Raw genomic sequence first — 25,795 nt, 5'->3', positions numbered from 1 at the left:
CCATAATTCAGTTTTTGAACAAAGTTACTTGATTTCAAATACTACAAGACGTAGCAAAAGCTGACATTTATTGCTTATTTATAATTTCTATAAATATTTCCTTCATTTTTATATAATTGGAGGAGAGACACAGATGATAAGACAGCAATTCAATCTTTGAAATAAGTCAAATGTGATCCTGCTGAAGAACCTAGATGTAACAAACAAGATTCAGCACTCAGGAGTGATCCTGAGCTTCCTGTGGCTCTCTCCATGACCCACAACACCATCACTACTGCACAACTGCATTTTCCCAGTAGCTTTTCCCAGCAGCAAGATGTCTAAGTGTTATGATCACCTTCATTTTGGCGGTGAGTGGGTTGCTCCTCTCTGTGTCACCCTGTAATGCTTCCCTCCCTTGATCGGTGACAAAGAAAATGCCTGCATTGTCTAAAGAATATCTTTTGATGAGTTTTGTGTCACTAAATACATCCTTTCCGGATAAAAAAAAAAAAAAATCTAAGCTGGAGATGTTATGGAGCAGCCATCTTAGTAGTGGGAGCATTGGTCATTACCAGCTAAGAAATGGTGGACGGATGTCTGAGAACAGATTAATCAGTTTAACACTGATTTCTATGGGGAAAATAGTTTCGGTTTTTTAACGTTTCAGATAACATTCAGGAATGAATTGAGTTCGAAAACCAAGGTTCCACTATGTGTGTGTATATATATATATATATATATATATATATATATATATATATATATATATATATATATATATATATATATATATACAGTGGTGCCTTAGGATTCTTTTGGGCTGTTCAGTTTGGGAATGTTTGAATTTGGGAGCAATTTATCTCACTCAAATTAATGAAATAGTCCAGGTCCCAACCCCTCCCTCTTTTTTTCTTTTTTTTGTGGGGGGGATTTATGTTCTGTCCTAAACATGGAATTGAATGAAAATAACCTAAATTATATAGAGAAAAAAATACAATAAAAGAAAACATGAAGTATCGTATATTTCAGCATATAACATGGCACTTGAATCATCCTAAAAAAGAAACAAAAAAGTGGGTCATCCTATGCATCAGATACAAAAACAATGACCTTAAAATTTGTATGCAAAATACCATTGTAAATAAACACCAACCTCAAAATGATGAGTCATCAAAAGTTCCTGCCATCTTCAGTCTTGAAAATGGTTGTTGTAGTGTACATAATTTTTGTTTTTCATTGAAATCCCCCTCCTCTTTCTCTCTCTCTCTCTCTCTCTCTCTCTCTCTCTCTCTCTCTCTCTCTCTCTCTCTCTCTCTCTCTCTCTCTCTCACTTTCTGTGAAAGTAAGAACAATCCTAAAAATTGCTAAATAGAATGAGACTGATAGAGAATGAAAATGGAATTATGTGAAGGAAGCAAAAAATGACACAGAATGAATGAGGGGAAGAAAGATCAAGGTATCACCCCCTTGTCCCTTATCTTTGACAGATAAGGCAGAGGGAAGGTGACAGGGAGCAGATTTGAGACCATACAAAAGAGGAAGAGAGAGGAAAGGAACAATGAGAGGAAGGGACATATGGGGAAGGAGAGTACATGGGGGGAGGGAGGGAGAGTGGGAGGGGGAGGGGAGGGAGGGGGGGAGGGGGGGGAGGGAGGGAGGGAGGGAGGGAGGGAGGGAGGGAGGGAGGGAGGGAGGGAGGGAGAGAGAGAGAGAGAGAGAGAGAGAGAGAGAGAGAGAGAGAGAGAGAGAGAGAGAGAGAGAGAGAGAGAGAGAGAGAGAGAGAGAGAGAGAGAGAGAGAGAGAGAGAGAGAGAGAGAGAGAGAGAGAGAGAGAGAGAGAGAGATGGAAGGAAGGAGGTAGGGTGGGTGGGATAGACTGAGGAAGGGAGGAAATGGGAAGGGATAGGAAAGAGGGGCAGGAAAGGGAGAGAGGAAGGGAGGGGGTAGGAGGAACACTAGAGAGGAATTGACCGAGTGACGGTCGCTTGAATGGGTGTTTGTGTTTGAACTGAAGGACCCTGTTTGAATTGGGAGTAGTTCAAATTGAAGGACGTTCAAATCACAAGGTATAACAGTATACATATAAAATCTGTTTTTTTATTTTGCTTCAAAAATTAAATAAATAAAAAATAAAATAAAATTTCAATATATGTAATGTCCGGTACCTATGATTCTGGATGAAAAGTAACACTGTACCAAGCTTCCTTCAGCACTCCTAGAGGTCACTGACACTAATTAACACTTGGTTTAACACTACCAAAGATGAAAAGTTAATAAATATGAAGAAAACAGCAGCACGTGGGTGGACAGGCAGCATAATTATGCTGTTGGCCAGGGCAACAATATGATGTCCACATAGTTCAGAGATGGATCCCACAGTCCCTCTGCCTTTGTATATAATAGATACTTTCCACTCAACTTTTCATTCATGAAAGTTAACATATTTGTATACTATGATATAAGTGGTCATGCTGTGGTAGGCAAGATAAAAATTAGTCAAAATATGCTATTAGTTCAGGCCTTATGCTGCACTTCAGCATTACATGTCCCTCTGCCCTATAAGTTTGTTTAATGATTTTCAAGATCCTCAAATTTATTTATCTCATTACTTTTTGCAAAGTTCAATATTTTCCTGAAATTTACCAAATCTGTCCCATATTAATATCCAGATTTAAATTTTTGTATTATAATGAATTTACTTTGATTAATAAACTTAATTCAAATAGCAACATACTATATCCAGCCTTGCTGGCCACTCTTCATTTCTTGTCTCTTCAGTTAACCACTGCATCATCATGTTGTTCACTGTGAAGCTGTTTTTGTAAGGCATTTTCATCTCATTTCCTTTCACACATGATCTGCTTTACTTCACTGCAATTCTAATAAAGGTCATCCTCTTACTAATCTCAAATTATTTTTTACTACAGATTCTCCATGAATTCTTTTAAAATTTATTCAAGTTCATTTCTTCTCTAAATTTTTATTTCTGGAGAGGAATATGTAACCACTATTTTCTGTATTTGTTTACCTTTATTACCTGTGCTTTTTCTTTTTTTACTACACTCAGTTTGTGTTACATTTACTAAAACTTCAATCATTACCATCAATCTTTGGGCTCTGTTTCATAGCTTGTCTTTTTTCGCAACTTTAATTTTGTTTCTGCAAGGTATACAAGGTGTGACTTTTCATTTCCAAGATGGTCAATTATCATAACTTTTCTTGATACACATTAACCTATAAGTGTTAACAAAGCCATAATTTTTACTAATACTCTATACTTCCCTTCTTTTCTCTTTTATTTCTGTTACTTAAATACCATTGATATACCATTATTCTTTACTCTTTAATGTATTTTCATCCTTTTCTATTTTTCTTCTGTTTTTAGTTTTTGTTTTAATTATCTCAATTTTAGCCTCACTTCTACATTAAAGCTTTTTCTATAAATATTTCTTCACATCATGTTTCCTTCAACATATGTAAATGCTCCTCCCAGAACCTCTGATAGTTTCTCCCTGTGATTGCAGTCTCTTTCAGTATAAGGATGCATCCTTAACCCATACAGTATTTAATATATATATATATATATATATATATATATATATATATATATATATATATATATATATATATATATATATATATATATATATATATATATATATATATATATATATATATATATACCATTTACAGAAATGTTTAATACATATATCTATACAATTTTGTTTCAAGCCATATTATGGTCTTCAATTTTTGTTTGTATATATATAAGACTTGTCAATACAAGAAACAAAGAATATTTTGACAAGTCAGGAGTGAATGTTTTCATATACTTACCTACTTCTGTAGAAGTGAGACAAATTTAGGGATTATTTTGTTTTTTGGATGAGTATGTTAACCTGCATGTAATATCAAAGCATTAAAACAAAATTAAAAGCAATGGTACTGGAGAGGAATGAAGATTTTGGATATAAATTTTGCAGAGTTGGCTATACGGTGTGGACTACTGTGTTTCCCCAAAAATCATCACATAAAAAGTTACTTTCTCTTAAGAAATTATTTTTCAAATCTATAACCAGCAAGATGTGAGGTATTGCCAAGATGCACATCCAACCATTTTCTTGAATATACAATTCTTGTTTGTTTATAGGTATTTGTAATGTAAAGAAGCACTTATTTATTACACACACTATATAGGGTTGTGGAAAATGTATGTAAAGGTAAAAATAAAAGCTTTAAAAAATATTAAAATAAAATTCTGCATCCCTTGTCTGATATCATGAGCTCTGAGGAGGGAAAAATCCAAGAATCTAAACTGTACATTAGCCACACATCCATTCGTAGCATGGGAATAATATACATATGAAACGATTTGTTATTTTTTTATCATTTTACAGGGTAAATAAAAAATTCACCAAAAAATGCAATCTGACTAGATCCCTACTTCCGACAAGGCACAGCATTGTATGGGTTAATATAATATCTCTTCATTTACTTTCCCAAATTTGCTATCTCCATTCTGATTTTTTTTAGTTTCCATAGTGTTTCTTTGAAATAAATTATTTGCACCTTGTCACTCTTATTCCTAGGTGGGATAATCCTTTCCTCTATTATGAATAGCATATTCTTTTTATTTTCTTCATATTTCCTCTTCACTCCTACTGGTGCAGTTATTTCCTGGAGGCCTGCCTCCTTTTTTTCCTTCTCTTGTAACTCATTACCTCTGTGTTGACAGTATCCTTTACCCAAATCCTCAGTTCTTCCTTTGGGTCCCTCCAAATGCAACTCTTCAATCATTAGCTTTCCTTGTGTGTGTATGTGTGTGTGTGTGTGTGTGTGTGTGTGTGTGTGTGTGTGTGTGTGTGTGTGTGTGTGTGTGTGTGTGTGTGTGTGTGTGTGTGTGAGCACATGCACAACCTTTAACCAGTACCTAGTTAAAGTGACAAAGTCAATGAAAAGAGATAAAGCAGGAGGGAAAGATGGAGTTGTGGAAATGTTGGGGGCAGTCAGAGAGTTTAGAGTCAGGAAGACCACAGAACTAACAAACAAAATATATGACAGCAGTTATATACCTAAAGCAATGAGAGTTTTAGAATTTGTAGCCATTCCAAAGAAAGATGGTACTTTGTAGAGTTCAAAACATTGAACAATAAAAGCTATGAGCCAGTTAGTCAAGTAATTTTAAAAGATGTACAAACTAAAATAAGAGGGAAAAACATTGCGTATGAAGAACAATGTGGGTTTTCTATAGAAAAGGAACTGCTACTGCCATATTTGCACTTACAGCACTGCTGGAATATGCAGTCAAAATATAGAAAAACATATACAGGTTGACATTAGAAAATCTGGCAACCTCCAGACCTGAGGAGTGTTGGATTTTCAAAAATGCCAGATTTTCTTATGGTTATATATGCTGTACATATGTAACAGAAAATTACTATCTGTACAGAGCCAGTGTCATATGTTTCATAAAACAGTTTGCATAGACACATCACTATTAATTTTTTTAGCACTTCCACTTTCTCTGTTTATGTTTTACACCACCTCTTTTCTTTGCTGAATCCATAATGGTGCAATACAGCAGCAAATAAATTATAGAATGAGAAGGAGTGCCTGTTAGCAGGTTCAAGCAAGACCCAACATCTGATTCTGGAATACAGCACCATGAAAACATAAACAGCAGCTCCAGAGAATAGTGGCACACCAACGCGGTAAATTTGAAAATGCGCTCCGATATACATGCAGGAAATATGAAGGATGCAGATTATCAATGGCCAGATTTTTTTAATGTCAACCTGTACATATATATTTGTTTTCGAGACTTTGAAAAAGCATTCAATACAGTGAAGCATGAATATATGATAAACACATTGAAAGAGATTAGATTTGACAGCAAAGATGTGAGGTTTATCACTAACTTGTACTAGGATCAGGAGGCAGAGGTGAAGGCTAGAGAAGACAAACTGGATACAAATAGGAAAAGGAGTTAAGCAAGGCTGTGCTGTGTATTGTCACCCTGATTTATTCTCTCTTTATGGACAGTGAGTGATTGAAGAATTAGAAGACATAGAAATAATTTCTATCAGGGGGAGAAATGTAAATAATATAAGGTACAAAGATAACACTGTACTTGAAAAAAAAATTCAAGCACTTTTAGATTGAATACAGGAGAGCTGTGACAGAAGAGATCTGAGAATCAATACCAGTAAAACTGAGACTATGGTAGTTACAAAAAGAAAGCAGAGTCAGAGTGGAGATACAGATTTGAAGACTTATCCATCAAATAGAAACTTTAATTATCTTTGGAGTATGTTAAGTGAAGATGGAAGAAACAGCAAAGAAATAAGGAGAAATGGCATAGCAGAAATAGCATTTGGAAATATGATGAATCTTCTGACCAACTTAAGTATAAGTTTGAAGATATGACTGAGGCTCTTGAAGTGTTTCATCTGGTCACTGTTATTATGTGGGTGTGAAACATGGACAATAAAAACAATGACAAGAAAAAGTTAGAAGCCAGTGAGATGTGGTTTATAAGGAGAATTCCTTGGGCACAGTAACAAATGAGGAGGTACTAAAAATACCTGAAATGGAAAGAAAACTAATGATGAAACATTTAAGAATACGGCAAATTAAGTTCTTAGGACACATACTTAGACAGCAGCTAACTTGGAAAAATGGAAGGAAGAAAAGCAAGAAGTCAACAAAGGATTGAATTTATGAATAGCCTGCTGGAAGCCATGGTAGGAGAACTTAACATGGTAGAAGTTGTGTGGATGGTCAATAATTGAGAAAAAAGGAGGTCCATGATTACCATCACAAGACTGGCACCTCAGTAAAGTAAATTATGAAGTATGGGAAGTGACTTAAACTTGTAGGATCCCATCTCCATTTTTACTTTGAAATCATGAATACTATTTAACATTTATATTTTCACTGTCCAGAACATTCCAAACATTGATATGCTGATATGAGAAATTATTTAATGGCCTTTAAATTTCTTGTTTTTCTTTCAATTTCATTCTACATCTTTCCATGGCTCCTATGTCTCCAATAAATACTTCATTATCAATTCTTATAGGAGGAGGCAGTAGACACCTGCCGAAACGATAATTACTCCCAGTGAGGTCTAAAGCACTATTCAGGGGGTGCTGTGAACTTATCATTAAACCCAGCTGTGACCTCACTGAATGTTTCCCTTTGTGTCTCACAACACAAGGGGGCAGTTACAGCCTGCCCTCTAAAGACAACTCTCTTCCTCCACACAAAACTACAAGCACCTAATAACACACACACCCTTCACTCAAAAATTCCCCATCTGGGGAGGGGACCATAAATGTCCCCAGGTCGGACTGCCTTTCTGTCGACGACCCTAAGTGTCTTGACACCCCCCCTCAACTTTTTCTTCATTAACTTCTGCAACATTCGTGGTCTAAGATATAATTTTCAATCTGTAGAACACCACCTCTCCTCTTCTAAACCTCATCTTCTTTTCCTCACTGAAACTCAGGTGTCTGAGGCAACTGACAGTAGCCCCTTTTCTGTTCCCTCCTACTTTCTCTATCCTCATTTTCGATCCAAAGCTGGATGCTGCGTTTATGTGCGCAATGACTTAACCTGCTCTCGTGACCACGCTCTTGAATCTTCCAAGTTTTCCACCATCTGGCTACGACTACAGAGTCACTCTCATACTAAATTTATCTGTGCTGTATACCTCTCTCCTAACTCCTCTGACTATAAGAAATTCTTTGACTACTTAACTTCCAAAGTGGAGCACATTCTGATCCTCTTCCCTTTTGCAGAGATCTCCATTCTTGGAGACTTCAATGTTCACCACCAGCTTTGGCTTTCCTCTCCCTTCACCGACCATCCTGATGAACTAGCCTACAACTTTGCTATCCTCCATGACCTAGAGCAATTGGTGCAACACCCTACTCATATTCCTGACCGTCTTGGAGATATGCCCAACATTCTTGATCTTTTCCTGACCTCTAATCCTTCTGCTTATGCTGTCACCCTTTCTTTTCCGTTGGGCTCCTCCGATCACAATCTCATATCTTTATCTTGTCCTATCACTCTAATCCCTCCTCAGGATCCCCCTAAGCGAAGGTGCCTCTGGCGTTTTGCCTCTGCTAGTTGGGGGGACCTGAGGAGGTATTTTGCTGATTTTTCTTGGAATGACTACTGCTTCCGTGTCAGAGACCCGTCTTTGTGTGCTGAGCGCATAACAGAGGTGATAGTGTCTGGCATGGAGGCATACATTCCTCACTCTTTCTCTCATCCTAAACCTTCTAAACCTTGGTTTAACACAGCTTGTTCTCGTGCTATACATGATAGAGAGGTGGCCCACAAAAGGTACTTAAGCCTTCCATCACCAGAATCTCATGCACTTTATATTTCTGTCCGGAACCATGCCAAGTCTGTTCTCCAACTAGCCAAAAACTCCTTCATTAACAGAAAATGTCAAAACCTTTCAAGATCTAACTCCCCTCGTGATTTTTGGCATCTAGCCAAAAATATCTCCAATAACTTTGCTTCTTCTTCTTTCCCTCCTCTACTTCAACCAGATGGCACCACTGCTATCATATCTATTTCTAAAGCTGAACTCTTTGCTCAGACCTTTGCTAAAAACTCTACCTTGGACGATTCTGGGGTTGTTCCTCCCTCTCCTCCACCCTCTGACTACTTCATGCCACCTATTAAAATTCTTCGCAATGATGTTTTCCATGCCCTCGCTGGCCTAAACCCTCGGAAGGCTTATGGACCTGATGGGGTCCCTCCTATTGTTCTCCGAAACTGTGCCTCCGTGCTTGCACCTTGCCTAGTCAAACTCTTTCAGCTCTGTCTGTCAACATCTACCTTTCCTTCTTGCTGGAAGTTTGCCTACATTCAACCTGTTCCTAAAAAGGGTGACCGTTCTAATCCCTCAAACTACCGTCCTATTGCTTTAATTTCCTGCCTATCTAAAGTTTTTGAATCTATCCTCAACGGGAAGATTCTTAAACATCTATCACTTCACAACCTTCTATCTGATCGCCAGTATGGGTTCCATCAAGGCCGCTCTACTGGTGATCTTCTGGCTTTCCTTACTGAGTCTTGGTCATCCTCTTTTAGAGATTTTGGTGAAACTTTTGCTGTTGCCTTGGACATATCAAAAGCTTTTGATAGTCTGGCACAAAGCTTTGATTTCCAAACTACCCTCCTATGGTTTCTATCCTTCACTCTGTAACTTCATCTCAAGTTTCCTTTCTGACCGTTCTATTGCTGCTGTGGTAGATGGTCACTGTTCTTCTCCTAAATCTATTAACAGTGGTGTTCCTCAGGGTTCTGTCCTGTCACCCACTCTCTTCTTATTATTCATTAATGATCTAAACCAAACTTCTTGTCCTATCCACTCCTACACTTATGATACCACCCTGCACTTTTCCACGTCTTTTCATAGACGTCCAACCCTTCAGGAGGTAAACATATCACGCAGGGAAGCCACAGAACACCTGACTTCTGATCTTTCTAAAATTTCTGATTGGGGCAGAGCAAACTTGGTATTGTTGAATGCCTCAAAAACTCAATTCCTCCATCTATCAACTCGACACAACCTTCCAGACAACTATCCCCTCTTCTTCAATGTCACTCAACTGTCCCCCTCTTCTACACTGAACATCCTCGGTCTGTCCTTTACTTATAATCTGAACTGGAAACTTCACATCTCATCTCTAGCTAAAACAGCTTCTATGAAGTTAGGTGTTCTGAGACGTCTCCGCCAGTTTTTCTCACCCCCCCCAGCTGCTAACTCTGTACAAGGGCCTTATCCGTCCATGTATGGAGTATGCTTCACATGTCTGGGGGGTTCCACTCATACTGCTCTTCTAGACAGGGTGGAATCAAAAGCTTTTCGTCTCATCAACTCCTCTCCTCTAACTGACTGTCTTCAGCCTCTCTCACCGCCGCAATGTTGCATATCTAGCTGTCTTCTACCGCTATTTTCATGCTAACTGCTCTTCTGATCTTGCTAACTGCATGCCTCCCCTCCTTCCGCGGCCTCACTGCACAAGACTTTCTTCTTTCTCTCAACCCTATTCTGTCCACCTCTCTAACGCAAGAGTTAACCAGTATTCTCAATCATTCATCCCTTTCTCTGGTAAACTCTGGAACTTCCTGCCTGCTTCTGTATTTCCACCTTCCTATGACTTGAATTCCTTCAAGAGGGAGGTTTCAAGACACTTATCCACCAATTTTTGACCACTGTTTTGACCCTTTTATGGGACTGGCATTTCAGTGGGCATTTTTTTTATTAGATTTTTGTTGCCCTTGGCCAGTGTCCTTCCTACATTAAAAAAAAAAAAAAAAAAAAAAAAAAAAAAAATTCTGTCTATTCCTGATATACACTGCTACAAGTATCCTCCTTTCCTTCTTTTTTTCAATAATGACAAGCCCCATTTCTCCAACCTCTCATTACAAGGTATGGTAGGTTGCCAGATTGGGAGTAGTCCTTGTTGCTGCTCTCTGCATTCTTTCTATCTTCTTTATGTCTTTTTTACCTGTGTGGAGACCAAACAACTGTAAAACACTCAAGTCTATATAGGATGTATCATGTGTGTGTGTGTGTGTGTGTGTGTGTGTGTGTGTGTGTGTGTGCTTAGTTGCAATTTACAGGGCCTGAGCTATGCTGGCATGATCCCATCTCCATAGATACACTTACCCAATTTTTCCTTAAAGTTGTGCACACTCATTGCCAATACTACATCCTCACTTAGCTTGTTCCAAACTCCTGTATTTCTCTGTGGAAAACTATATTTCTTGATGTTATCCAAGCATCTTCCTTTTCTTGGTTTTTTTACTGTGGCCTCATGTGTATCTGGTATTTTCTACATCTCTTAGCAGTAGTTTCTCATTATCAATTTCTTTCACTCTATTCCACAATTTATAAACCAATATTAAATGTCCCCATTCTCTCCTTTGTTCTAATGTTGGTAGGTTCATTTCCTTCAACCTGTCTTCATATGTTAATTTTTCCAGTTCTGGAATTATCTTCATTGGCATCCTTTGTATCCTTTCTAGTTTTTTTAACATGGTTCTTCTTGCAGGAAGACCACATTAATTCAGCATATTCCAGCTTTGGTTTAACCATAGTGGTAATAATTTTTCTCATCATATCTTTATCCATGTAGTGGAATGCTGTCCCAATATTTCTCACCATTTTATATATATCTCTGAATATCTTTTCAACATGTTTCTCCGACTGTTAACTATTCTGTATTATCACTCACAGATCTTTCTCTTCTACTTTTATTACTTCTTCATTTCCTATATTATATGTCCATTTTGGTCTCTTCACTTTTCCCATTTCCATTACATGATATTTTTTTTACATTAAATTCCATCTCCCATTTCTTACTCCAGTCCCAGATTTTATTCAAGTCCTCTTGTAGAATTTCATAATCTTTGTTGTTTCTTATATGTTTTTGTAACTTTGCATCATCTGCAAAAAAACTCATGTAACTCTTTACTCCTTCAGATATATCATTTATGTAGATCAGGAAAAGTATTGGTGCTAGCACTGATCCTTGTGGTACTCCACTATCTACTTTTCTCCATTTCAGGTTTAATCTTTTACTACCATTCTCATTTCTCTTCCCTTTAGCTTTCCATAAGTTTTTTCTTATTTTTCCATTAAATCCTCCTATATTTTCTAGATTACATTATAGGCTGTTGTGGAGAACTTTGTTGAAAGCTTTTTTTAGATCTAAATATACAGTCTACCCATCCATCCATCTCCTGTGTTATATCAGTCACTCGAATAGAAGTTCATCAAATTTATTACACATGATCACTTTTGCCTAAAGCCATAATGATTTTCTGTTATATTATGTTTTTCTAGAAATTTTGTCCACTGCTTCTTTATTGCTTTTTCACAGACCTTACATACTATGTTGGTCACTGATACTGGTCTATAGTTTATTGGTTCTTTCTTTCCACTTTTATAAAATGGCACTATGTCTGCTCTCTTCAATTTCCTTAGGCACTCTTCCATTTGATATTGAGCACTTTATAATGTCATATATTGGTTCAATCAATTGTTTCCTGCACTCTTTTAAAATGAAACTTGATGCTCCTGTTGCTTTTCTTCCAGTTCCTCCATCATTTTATAAACTTCTTTGATTACTGTAATTTCCCACATTTGCTTTTTTTGTCTTCTCATCTTGTGGTTCTTTATATTCTGATTCTTCTGTGAAAACTTGAAACTTTCTGTTTAGCAATTCACTTTTGTCTTTTAGGTCTTTATATGTTTCATTTCCATCCTTCAACCTTTCTAGTTTTTCTTTTAGTTTAATTTTTATATTTATGAATTTACTGAACAGTTTTGGTTCGTCCTTGCACTTTTCAACAATAGTAGAACTTCAGTTACCAAACATCTCCCTTTCCAAAAGACTCGGTTTTCGAATAAAAATTTCAACTCATAATTGCTTCGGTTGCCATATCATAATTCAGTTTTCAAACAAAGTTACTTGATTTCAAATACTACAAGATGTAGCAAAAGCTGCCATTTATTACTAATTTATAGTTTCTATAAATATTTCCTTCATCTTTATATATTTGAAGGAGAGACACACAAGGTAAGACAGTAATTCAATCTTTGAAATAAGTTAAATGTGATCCCACTAAAGAAGTTCCTTGATATAAACAAACAAGGTTTGGTGCTTAGGAGTAATCCCGAACTTCCTGTGGCTCTCTCTATAATCCACAATGCCATCATTACTGCACAACTACATTTTCCCAGTAGCTTTCCCCAGCAGCAAGATGTCTACATTTTATGATCACCTTCATTTTGGCAGTGAGTGGGTTGCTCCTCTGTCACTCTATAAGATTTCCTGCACTTGATTAGTGACAAAGAAAATGCCTGCATGGTCTAAACAATATCTTTTGATGAGTTCTGTGTCACTAAGTTCATTCAATATATCCTTTCTGGATAAAAAATTTCTAAACTGGAGATGTTGTGGAGTGGCCATCTTAGCAGTGGGAGTGTCAGTCATTACCCACTAAGACATGGTGAACTGGTGTCTAAGAACAGATTAATCTATTTTACGTTGATTTCTATGAGGAAAATAGTTTTGGATTTTGACTGGCATTCAGGAACAAATAAATTTGAAAACCAAGGTTCCACTGTATATCCTTTTCATATCCTTTCTCTTCCTCTCTCCTTATTTTCACATATTCATTTCTTACTTAGTCTTTTTTATTTTTTTGGTTTTGATTTCTTTTCATCCTTATCCATGTTTTGTCTCTTTTTCTTTGCACTTGCACATCTTTCACTGAACCAAACCTGTTTTCCTTTTTCTTTAGGTTTGTATAGTGGGACATATTTATTCACTCATGTCTCATATAGCTTCACAAAAATGTCATACTTATCTTGCACATAATTTGCTCTTTTCAGCTTTTCTCAGTCCATTTCTTCATAAAGTTTCTTAAGGTCATCTACATTTACTTTCCCATAGTTTCCCCGGTTTCATTTGTATGATTCATCCTCTTCACTGACATCATTATCAGTCTCTATTTCTATCATTACATGGTCATTTTTTTCCCATAGGGCACACATATCTTAATTCTTTAGTTATGCTGACTTCTTTTGTTAATATTAGGTCTATTCTTGTTGGTTCATCATCTCTCCTATATCTTGTATTTTCAGTCACCCATTGCATCATTGTGTTTTCCATAGTCAGCTTCAAAAATCTTTCTCCCCAGTGCAGTCTCACTTCCTCCTACCTCAAATGTTTCCCAATTTATTTCTTTGCAATTGAAGTCACCAACCAATAGTACTCTTTTATTACTTTTGATTAATCTATTCAAACAATGAATGGTATCTTCTATTATTTTCTCATAGTCTTCCTTGCTCCAAGAATTTGTATTGGGTGGTACATAAGTTGTTATTACTGTCAGTATTTCTCCATTATTATCCTCCAAGTTAACATCACTTTCAGTTTTTCCTTCCCAATATTTCACCATTTTTGTCTTCACCTCTTTTCTTGTCATTATCATTATACCTCCGCCTCCTTTATAAATTCTGTCTCTTCTCCACATACTGTAATTATTTTTGATGACTATCTGGTTTTCTTCTTTTAGCTTTGTTTCCATTAAACACACCATCTTTGGATTTTTTCTTTTAAATGGTCTTGTAATTCCAGTTTTCTGTGTATCAATCCATATATAATTATATACATCACATTCAGTCTTTCATTTTTACTATTTTTCTTCTATCTCATAGTGTCCCGTCTCTATATCTATCCAGTTTAGTCTTAAAAGCATGGACAGTTAAGACATTGACAACATCTTCACTGAGTTCATTCCATTTCTTCACACTTCTTTATGTCTCTTCTACAATTAACTTTCTTCAGCTTCTTACTGTGTCCCCTTGTACTCTGTGTGTCTAAATTTATAAAACGTTATTTATCCACATTTTCCATACCATTTATCATTCTATAGATGTTTATTAAATCTCCTCTCTCTCTCTCTCCTATTTTCAAGGATAGGAATTTCCAACATTCTTTATATATATATATATATATATATATATATATATATATATATATATATATATATATATATATATATATATATATATATATATATATATCCTCACATCTTTCTGTGTGTAATTTTTTTAATTTTTTTTATTTATTTACTTTTTATTTTCTTATTTCTTTCTTTATTTTTTTATTTATTTATTTTTATTTTTTTATTTATTTTGGATACAATTTCTTACTGTATCCTCTTAGTGTTGATTGTTGTGCCACCACAAAACCTATTAAATAAATTTTTTTTTCTCCTATACATTTGTGCAGTGTGTGTGTGTGTGTGTGTGTAATAGAGAAGCAAGCAGGAGGTTCCAGAGTTTACATTAGCAAGGGATGGGTAAATCTTGCATTAGAGAGGTGGACAGAATAGAGATGAGAGAAAGAAGAAAGTCTTGTGCAACAAGGCTGTGAAAGGAGGGGAGGTATGCAGTTAGCAAGATCAGAAAAGCAGTTGGCATGAAAATGGTGGTGCCAGATTGCAAGAGATGCAACACTGCAACAATAAAAGGCTGAAGACAGTCAGTTAGAGAGGAGTTGATAAGACAAAAAGCTTTTGACTCCACCCTGTCTAACAGAGTGGTACGAGTGAAACTCCCCCCATACATGTGATGCATACTCCATACACTGATGTCAGGATATGGCCACTGTACAGAGTTAGCAGCTAAGGGGGTTGAGAAAAACTGGCAGAGACGACTCAGAACACCTAAATTCACAGAAGCTATTTTAGCTTGAGATGAGATGTGAAGTTTCTAGTTTAGATTATAAATAAAGGACAGACCGATGAGGTTCAGTGTAGAAGAGGGAGACAGTTAAGTGTCACTGAAGAAGAGGGGATAGTTGTCTGAAATGTTGTGTCGAACTGATGGATAGAGGAATTGAGTTTTTGAGGCACTGAACATTACTAAGTTTGCTCTGCTCCAATCAGAAATTTTAGAGAGATCTGAAGTCAAGCGTTCTATGGCTTCCCTGTATAAACTGTTTACTTCCTGAATAGCTGGACATCTATAAAAAGACATGGAAAAGTGTAGGGTGGTATCATCAGTGTAGGAGTGAATAGGACAAGAAGTTTGGTTTAGAAGATCATTGATGAATAATAGGAAGAGAGTGGGTAACAGGATAAAACCCTGAGGAACACCACTGTTAATAGATTTAGGACAAGAACATTGACTGTCTACCACAGCAGCAACAGAACGGTCAGAAAGGAAACTTGGTGAAGTTACAGAGAGAAAGATGGAAGCCGTAGGAAGGTAGCTTGGAAATCAAAGGTTTGTGCCAGACTCTATCAAAAGCTTTTAATATATCTAAGGCAACAGCAAAAGTTTCACCAAAATCTCTAAAAGAGAATGACCAACACTCAGTCAGGAAAGCCAGATCACCAGAAGAGCAGCCTTGATGGGACCTATACGGGCAATCTGATCGAAGGTTATAAAGTGATAGATGTAAGAATCTTCCTGTTAAGGATAGATTAAAAAACTTTAGATAGGCAGGATTTTAAAGCAATAGTTTGAGGGATTTGAACAGTCACCCTTTTTAGGAACAGGTTGAATGTAGGGAAGCTTCCAGCAAGAAGGAAAAGTAGATGATAGGTAGATGCCGACAGACAGAGTTGAAAGAGTTTGACTAGGAAAGGAGCAAGCATGGAGGCACAGTTTGCGAGAACAATGGGAGGGACCCCATCAGGTCCATAAGTCTTCCGAAGGTTTAGGCCAGTGAGGGCATGGAAAACTTCACTGCAAAGGATTTTAATTGGTAGCATGAAGTAGTCAGAGGATGGAGAAGAGGTAGGAACAAGCCCTGAATCATCCAAGGTAGAGGTTTTAGAAAAGAGTTCAGCTTTAGAAATAGATGAGATGGCAGTGGTGCCATCAGATTGAAATAAAGGTGGGAAAGATGAAGAAGCAGGGAAGTTTTTTGGCTAGGTGTCAGAAGGCATGAGGGGGAGTTAGGTCTTGAAAGATTTTGACACTTTTTGTTAATGGAGTTTTTGGCTTAATGAGGACAATAAAAAAAATATCTATAAATCATGAAAAGTATCTTGAATCCTCCCTCTTGAAAGAGTTCATCATATGCAGGAACAAATATAAAAGCAAGCACTAAGTTCTAGAGTTTACCAGAGGAACTTCAGTTATCAAACACCTTTTTCAAACAAAATTTTGAACTCATAATTGCGTTGATTGCTGTACCATAATTTAGTTATCAAAGTTATTTGATTTCAAATACAGTAGAACCTTGGTTTTCGAACTTAATTAATTCCCATGTGCCGTTCAAAAACCAAAATGTTTGAAACCCAAAACTATATTCCCCATAAGAATCAATGTAAAATAGATTAATCCATTCTCAGACACCATCCATCATGTCTTAGTAGGTAATGCCTGATGCTCCCATTGCTAAGATGGCTGCTCCACAACATCTCCAGCTTAGAAATTTTTTTATCCTGAAAGGATGTATTGAATGAACTTAGTGACACAGAACTCATTAAAAGATATTGTTTAGACAAGGCAGGCATTCTCTTTGTCACCAATCAAGTGAGAGAAGCCTTACAGAGTGACACAGTTGAGGAGCAACCAAATCACCAGCAAAATTAAGATGATTTGGCATCTTGCTGCTGGGAAAAGCTACTGGAAAAATGCAGCTGTGCAGTAGTGATGGTGCTGTGGGTCATAGAGAGAAGCAAAGGAGGCTTGGGATTACTCTTGAGTACAAAACCTTGTTTGTTTACATCAAGGTTCTTCACAGGGTTACCAGATTTTTACACAACACTGTGTGGAATACTGAGTGTTGCCAATTCAGTGATGTCTGCTTTTCTACACCTATACGGAATCTGTTACTAAATATAAAATGAGAAACGTATGCTAGTTTCATGAAGTTAACATTACTTTGGCAATTATATATATATATATATATATATATATATATATATATATATATATATATATATATATATATATATATATATATATATATATATATATATATATATTAGCATGAATTTTGGATAATTTTAGTACATATTTCTTTTTATATTCATAGTTTCTTGAAAAGTGTAGACGTGGAAATTTACTCCAAATTCAGCTGGCAAATGTCACAATATTTCTACACTACCAGATGAAATTCCACAATACAGTAACCCAGGTTCTTCAGTGGGATCACATTTGACTTATTTCAAATATTGAATTGCTGTCTTACCCTGTGTGTCTCTCCTCCAAATATATAAAAATGAAGGAAGTATTTATAGAAACTATAAATTAGTAATAAATTGCAGGTTTTGCTACCTCTTGTAGTATTTGAAATCAAGTAAATTTATTAAAAAATTTAATTATGGTACGGCAACTCAAGCAGTTTGGAGCTAGAATTTTTGTTTGAAAACCGAGTTGTTCAGAAAGAGAGACATTCCGCAACTGAGGTTCCACCATATTAAAGATGAGGAAAGGCTGCCGTTTATTAATAATTTAAAGTTTCAATAAATATTTCCTTCATTTTCATGTATTTAGAGGAGAAACACAGTGGGTGAGACCATAATTCAATCTCTGAAAAAAAAAAAAGTTAAATATGATCCAGTTTAAGAGCCTCAATGTAAACAAGAAAGTTTTTCAGTACTCAGGAGTTATCCTGAGCCACCTGCGGCTCTCTTGATAATTCACACCATCTCTACTGCATAACTGCATTTTCCCATTAGCTTTTCTCAGCAGCAAGATGTCTAAGTGTCATGATCACTTTTACTTTGGCATTAAATGAGTTGCTCCTCTCTGTGTCACTCGGTGAGGCTTCCCTTTACAGGATCAGTGAAATACGTAGAGAATACCTGCACAGTCTAAACAATATCTTCTGATAAGTTCCATGTCACTAAATTCATTCAATACATCCTTTCTGGATAAATGATTTACGAGCTGGATACATTGTGAAGCAGCCATCATGGTGGTGGGAGTGTCTGTCATAAGACAGGGTGGACGGGTGTCCGGGAACTGATTAATCTGTTTTACATTGATTCCTATGGAAAAAATAGTTTGTTTCCGAACATTTCGGATTTCAAATGGCAGTCAGGAACAAATTAACTTCAAGAACTGTGGTTCCACTGTACTGGTTAACTCTTGCTTTAAGGAAATAAAGAGAATAGGTGTTAAAGTAAATCTTGTGCAGTGAGGTGACAGGAAGGAGAAAGGTATGTAATTAACAAAATTAGAAGAGCAGTTGGCATGAAATTGGTGACAGAAAATATCAAGGGATGCAACCCTGTGACAAAGAAAGAGAGGCTGAAGACAGTCAAAGGAGTTGATATGCTTTTGATTTCACCCTGTTCAAAAGAGCAGTATGAGTGGAACCCCCATATACAAGGCATAGTCAGAAAGTATCCAACCTTGAATTTGTTAGCATAAAGTAATAATGCTTGAGCAAAATCCACATGGGTAATAGATGGCCATGTCCTTACTGAACATGCATAAAAATTTTTGTGTCTGTAGGTGGCACCAGTCGCCCACAGTGATGTGTTGAGTATAAACGTGAAGAGTGTGCTGTGCAATTTTTCTTTTTGAGTCAAGATGACTGAGTGCACTGAGCAAAGATACTGTATCAAATTCTGCCAAAAACTTGGTGACACGCAAGCCCAGACTATTGAGAAGACTGAGAAGGCCTTTGGAAATTATCCTAGGGGAAAACACAAATAAAGGAGTGGTACAAGCAGTTCAAAGATGACTGCAGGACAGTGATCCATCTTGTGCAGACTAGCAGAAACGACGAAATTATTGCAAACGTTCAAAGAAAAGTCTATGAAGACTGTCATATGGCTATTGAGGAGATTGTTGCCAAAGTTGGAATCAGCCATGGGTCAGTTCAGTCAATTATAAAAGATTTGTTCATGAGGAGGGTGTTGGCTAAATTCATACCAAAGTTGCTGTCTGACCAGCAGAAAGAAAACAGAAAGGAAATCTCCCAAGACATGCTGGAGTGTGCTAGCCAAGATCAAAACTTCATGAACACTATCATCACTGGTGATGAGACATTGGTGTACAGCTATGACCCCGAAACAAAACTGCAATCATCCTAATGGAAACATCCATCCTTATTGAGACCAAAGAAAGCAAGACAGGTGCGAAGCAATATACAATACAAAATGCAATACAAAGGTATTGCACATCATGAATATGCACCACAAGGTCAAACTATTAACAAAGAATACTACCTGGGGGTTCTTTGCCACCTTTGTGAACCTGTGTGACGAAAATGCCCAGACCTGTGGGCAGCTAAGAACTGGCAACTCAACCATGACAACGCGTCCACTCATTCCACCCACGTCGTCCAAGCATTCCTCAGTGAGCACAACACACCACTTGTTCATCAGGCTTTCTACTCCCCAGATTTGGTTCAGTGTGACTTTTGGCCATTCCCAAAGCTCAAAAATACACTCAAAAGGAGATTTCAGTCAACAGAGGACATTAAGCTAAATTTGATAGCACATCTCTACAATGTCCCAAAAAGTGATTTCCAGAAATGTTTCCAACAGTGGCAGAAGTGTGTAGATTCCAAAGCCAAATACTTTGAGGGAGACTAAATCAAAACTGAGTTTTTTTTAATATTACTTGTTTTTTTGGCCAAAGGTCATATACTTTTTGACTACACCTTATATGTAAAGCATACTCCATACATGGGCAGGTAAGTCCCCTGTACAAAGTTAGTAGCTGGCAGTGAGAAACATTGGTAGAAATGGCTTAGATTCCATATCTTCATATAGTGGCTTTAACGAGAAGAGGTGTGCAGTTCCCACTGGTGTCACTGAAGAAGTGGGGATAGTTATCTGGAAGGTGGTGTTGAGTTGATAGATGAAGGAATTGAATTTTTGGGACATTGAACGACACTAATTTGCTGCGCCCCAATAATTTTTTTTATTTTTTTTTAGAAGTGTCAGAAGTCAGGCATTCTGAGTAGAGGTGCTGGTTTCAAAAATATCATCAGGCAGTAGCCTGGTAGTCTTTGCACTGCTAAGAATACTTATGCCAAACATGTAAGATCTATTAGTACCACAGTCAATCTCCAACCACTTTTGGCTTCTTCATGGCTGTATGCTTTGTATCATATCAGTAAGTGAAGTGTCTTACTTGTGAAAAGCTGATTATTTTGGAGACCTCCATATTTTCAAATTATATATAAAAACAAACCATATTAGCTGGAAAATTTGTCAGTGCAATTTTATTTTGAAGACTGACCTCATAGGAATTGTATCCAATTATCAAGAATTATCAAAGCCAACATAATTAAATACTGGTAAATATATCAGTCTCCATGGCTTCACCATACATACATTCTCACATTCTTTCTGGTAAGGGAAATTAAATTACCCCTGGATGCTGGAGTCAAGGTTAATCAATTCTGAGCATTTGTTCAGACAAGCCAACCCCCTCAGTTCTTCCCCACATACCCCAGTGTAAATACTGTTTGAAATAACTTGAACAGCAATGTATGTTGGGGGACAGAGAGAGTGGCTTATTCAAACAAATTCCAGAAATGACTGGCCTTGACTCCAGCTTCCAAGAGGGGGGGGGAGTTGGGGGTGGAATTAATAGGTCCGACTGTATATTAAAGAAACTTAGATGCTGTGTGGTACAATTCATTAGTTGCACAAATAGATTTTGATTATTGGCCATTCAACAAATTCAAATAAGAAACTTTTCTTTTGTTAAGTTTATGTGCATTTTGAATTGATCTGCTACCTGCTTCTCCAGCAAATTGCTATTTCTTTGTGAGTGAGGTGGCCTACTCCACACCCTTGTTTTCCTATAAGTTATGATATTTTGTTACAAAATTATTTTTTATTGTAATGATCTAAAGAGATCTAAATTTGCATAAATCCAGCTTATACTATAAACTAACGAAATTTTATCCAATACAAAGGTAGCTGAAATAAAGAACCCCCTACACACACACATTACTAATCTATATGTTATTATCCTTTACAGTTTAAAAATATGGAACTGAAAATACAGAAAAACCTCATTAACCCAAGCATCAATAATTCACAATTCAGAATAACTTGTAGATATATGCAAAGAAAATGCAACTCATATATCAGTTTATAAGTTCTCAGAGAATAACAGAGGCTTTGTGTCTCATGTGCCAGATTACATCTCTTCACCTTCCATCACAAGCAGTATGCTGTTTATTTGCTTACATTTGGTGTAACTGAAGCTTTAATTAACACATTCATAATTTCCACCATGAGCTTGCTTATGACTTTCTTGGCACCCCTTACATTTTATCCTTTTTGTCTAAGCTTTAAATGATTTTTCTAAATAACATACCTAAGACTGCTTTAAAAGGTTCTGAAAGTGTATATTTTCTACTGCCATACATAGGTAACAATTATCCTGGAAAAAAATCAGACTTGCCAAAGTGAAAATTATTTATGTAAGATTGCTAATTAAGGACATTCCATAAGGTTACTTTAGGTCAGAATTACAGTAACAGATACTTTTTAGTTTGGTGCATCATAAACTTACTTCCCTGCAGTACTAAAAGGATCGGTCAGTTTAATTTTTTATGTACTGTTTAATTAATAAAAATATTTATTTATAAAAGTACAAGACTCAACTGGCATGAAATAATGAGGTTTTACTGCATTCAGTTCATTTTGTGTATACTAGTACACTAAGTTCTGCTGAAGATCTCCCTGTAATCACTCATGTATGTTTCATGGAAACTGGGGCATTTGCAAAGGTCTGGAAAAACTGCCAGATTGACCAGCCAACTTAATTTTACTCAAAGGTCAATATGCTGGAATGAAATCCTTAAGTCATTTGTATGTTTCAAGGAAATTGGGGCATTTGCAAAGGTCTGGAAAACCTGCCAGATTCACCAGCCAACTTAATTTTACCCAAAGGTCAATATGCTGGAATGAAATCCTGAAGTCATTTGTATGTTTCAAGGAAATTGGGGCATTTGCAAAGTTCTGGAAAACCTGCCAGATTCAGATTTAAGTTATGCAATGAACTTTATAAATTCTGGCACATATGGAAGAAACAATCATGTTTTGATGCTAAATCTTAGCAGGACACCAGTGAAGATTGCCTGTTGGCATTATATCTCCCAACATCTTCCCTGAGTTGCCAATTGTGTGTTCATATCATGTCACCCAATGTCTTCCGAGTCATTATTTTTTCTTTAGAAATACAACCCATCCTTTCACATCCTGTTTCTTCTTTCATGATATGCTTGTACAATCAAACACAGCACATGTATAGACCAGGGTTTAACAAAAGCACTACAGTCTCATATCTCTTCCCTCTAGGTTTTTATGTGTTTTGGAGAAGTTGGCCTGTCTGATATCAGCTAGGTCTTTCATATCAGCACGGTTTCAACCATCACAGTATCCCCACAGTACAATTAATACATGCTTGAATCTTTTTGGGATTTGCCAGATAAAACATTAGTCACTGAAGAAACCAGAGGAAAAAAAATGTTTCAAACTAAATATGTAGCAGGAAACTAGAAGTAAATAAGGACACACTAAAACCCTAGTTGTGAGTATTTAGCTTATAATAACTGCTCTGTAGAGTGTGCATCACCAGATCCCATGGATACTCTTAGCATACACTTAGGATTAGTGTTTTGTAGCATATAGCTACAGCACATCAAGATGTATTACAACAGGCAGTTTTAAAATAAACATCTCCAGAGAGCTGTGGGAGTGTCTACCGAGTCCTACATTAAAACAGCCAGCGATCACCAGCAGCTCAGACCATTGCAAACATCCGAATTAGCCTCAAAGCTTTGCAGTATATCCAAGGTGCTTCTTGTTTTATGCAGTTCTTTTTTACCATGACTGAAGATGCAAGAAGACAGATCGTTAAGTCAATCAATCCACATCCCTACATTCTCACATGTCTTCATATACAAATCCACCCATTGGCTGGCTTCTAAAATTGTTGCTTCACTAAACCCCCTGCATTACTGACTCTCAGTTAGCAGGATGAGTACTTATTTTGTTATGTTTGTAAACACACAAAGAAAAGCACACACATAAAAACACATGTGCTTTTAAACAAATACATACTAAACTTATATAAAGGTAAGTACACATGTAAACACATTTTGAGACATGTGTATTCACTTACAACATGGTGCAGACAAGCAAACAGACACAAACATATAACCCTCAAGTAACATGCTCAAAAATTTTCCATGTACTACAGAGATCCATAAGCACAAATCTTTTGTGAAATATGAGATGAATATTATTCATCAATTTCCCTATATTTTTATGTACTATGATTTTTGTAGTGAGAAGACATGACGAAGCTCTCTAAAATATCAGATTTACCATATGTACAATTGAAATATCTGGAATGTATCTAAGAACTGAATTACTAGATGCCAAAGTTTGAACCTTCTGCACCATCCCTCAAAGCAGGTAAAACAATATCCTTTTGCACTGAGACTAGCAAAACCCAACACTGGTCTCTTAGGACATACAATAACATATGAACAATATATAATCACATACAATGGCATATGAAGCCAGTGAATTTCAGACTGATACTTGAGGGAAATGCTTTAGAAATGGGAGTTATTAAAATATTGAGGTTTTCAAGACACATAAGCCTTCAAGTATTATGCATCTTGGATATATTCATACAAAGCTGACGGGGCAGACTTCCACTGAAGCCCACATGCATAAAAGTAGTTACAATACACATTAATGAGGGTCAAGTTAATAAAAAATAATAAGCCATCCAATTTTCCCTCATATTCTGTATAATCAGATACACTATACATTATCACCTTACAAAAGATTCCAATGAGATTTACAGTTGGAAAGGGGTAAAAATCACTGCACTAAGTAAATTATAAAGAGGGCTTTATTTCATGTGATAGCTTTAGAAGGTGGATATACTAGATTGCATCACAACCTTCTCCCAAACCCCACTCCACATTCAGGCATGGAACACATGATATTTGTCCTTAAAACTAAAATGAATATTTTAAGATTCATGATCTCTTCATCCTTATAAGTTTTGTTTCCTCATAATGCTTAAAAATCATGTGTTTGATGAAATGGGTACCATCATTATCTCATAATAAGAGTACAACTGCAATATGGTATCATTAACAATGTATTATGTGTGCCATTTAATGGTAATGATACCCCTTTGACCTAACCACAAAAATTGACCAACACCAATGACAAACACGAAGCACCAGCACATAAGGACAACACACAGTAACAGAGGCACCACAGCACCACAGAACGAAGGACACGAGCAACACCGCCACCAGCACTCCAGCAACAAGCAGAGGCCCTTCTCCGCTCCCGAGCGTAGACTTAAGTCCGCCTCACGCCAAACGGACCACACTAAGTAGGATTGGAGAGTCTAGCATGGAGACGTCATTAATTTGTCAAACAGCCTGACATGGAGAGGAGAGCGGCCCGCCACCCCAGGGTTGACAGACCCCCGAGCTGTTCCTCAAGCCTATCCGACCCGTCTCTTCCTTCCACCACTCCACACACATCAAGCTTGCTAAAATTAGCCAGGTTCAGTACTTACCAATTCTTCCTCAGGTTGGAGATTTGCTGCCATTTTGGACCATCCTGTCGACGGAACTATTAACAGCTGAGCATCGCCAGACGCTGAGTGAGACCAGTTCTACGTGGTGGCGGTGGTGGTGGCAGTGGAGGGTCTCTTCATTGCTGGGGAGGGGCGGAGGGAGCCACACGCATGACGATAAGGATTGCTCCGTCAACATTTTTTTTTCTTTCTTTCTTTGCAAAGTTCTTATGAGGATAAATAAATAAATAAATATATATATATATATATATATATATATATATATATATATATATATATATATATATATATATATATATATATATATATATATATATATATATATATATATATATATACATAAAGTCATCAAAAATAATTCAAGATAAGTTGTGAGACTACTGTTTACAACACTGATCTCAAAATATTGAGATCAATGGTTTACACACACACACACACACACACACACGAACTCACTGGCACGCCAAGTTAAATTATAATGCAGTGAACACACACGAACTCACTGGTACGCCAAGTTAAATTATAATGCAGTGAACACACACACACACACACACACACACACACACACACACAAATAAATAAATAAATATAATAAATAAATAAATAAATAAAATATAAAGATTTTTAAGTGGTGTTTCTTACTGACTACGACCATATAATCTACTACCTTGTTTATATTTGCTAGCTACAT

The 25,795-nt window shown here is 36.6% G+C and overlaps 1 protein-coding gene across 6 annotated transcripts in view; it reads right to left on the bottom strand.

Annotated features, from left to right (window-relative positions):
- LOC135101587 (tyrosine-protein phosphatase non-receptor type 9-like) overlaps positions 1–25,246 on the bottom strand; it is a 251,169-nt gene extending 225,923 nt beyond the window's left edge. For 4 of the 6 annotated variants that reach the window (XR_010269341.1, XM_064005749.1, XM_064005765.1 and 1 more), the window contains exon 1: positions 25,084–25,245. Coding sequence is in view for 3 of the 6 variants with exons in the window: in XM_064005749.1 (XP_063861819.1) it covers positions 25,084–25,116 (33 nt within the window). In the remaining 3 variants the exon portion in view is untranslated. Of the gene's footprint in view, positions 1–25,083 lie in introns of all 6 variants that reach the window. The other 2 variants (XR_010269342.1, XM_064005854.1) reach the window with 2 other exon arrangements.
- Positions 25,247–25,795: the final 549 nt, after the last annotated feature.

Source organism: Scylla paramamosain, chromosome 1 (assembly GCF_035594125.1).
Source record: "Scylla paramamosain isolate STU-SP2022 chromosome 1, ASM3559412v1, whole genome shotgun sequence".
NCBI lineage: Eukaryota > Metazoa > Arthropoda > Malacostraca > Decapoda > Portunidae > Scylla > Scylla paramamosain.
The sequence above is the reverse complement of the archived record's forward strand: the minus strand, read 5'-3'. Positions and strand labels throughout refer to the sequence as shown.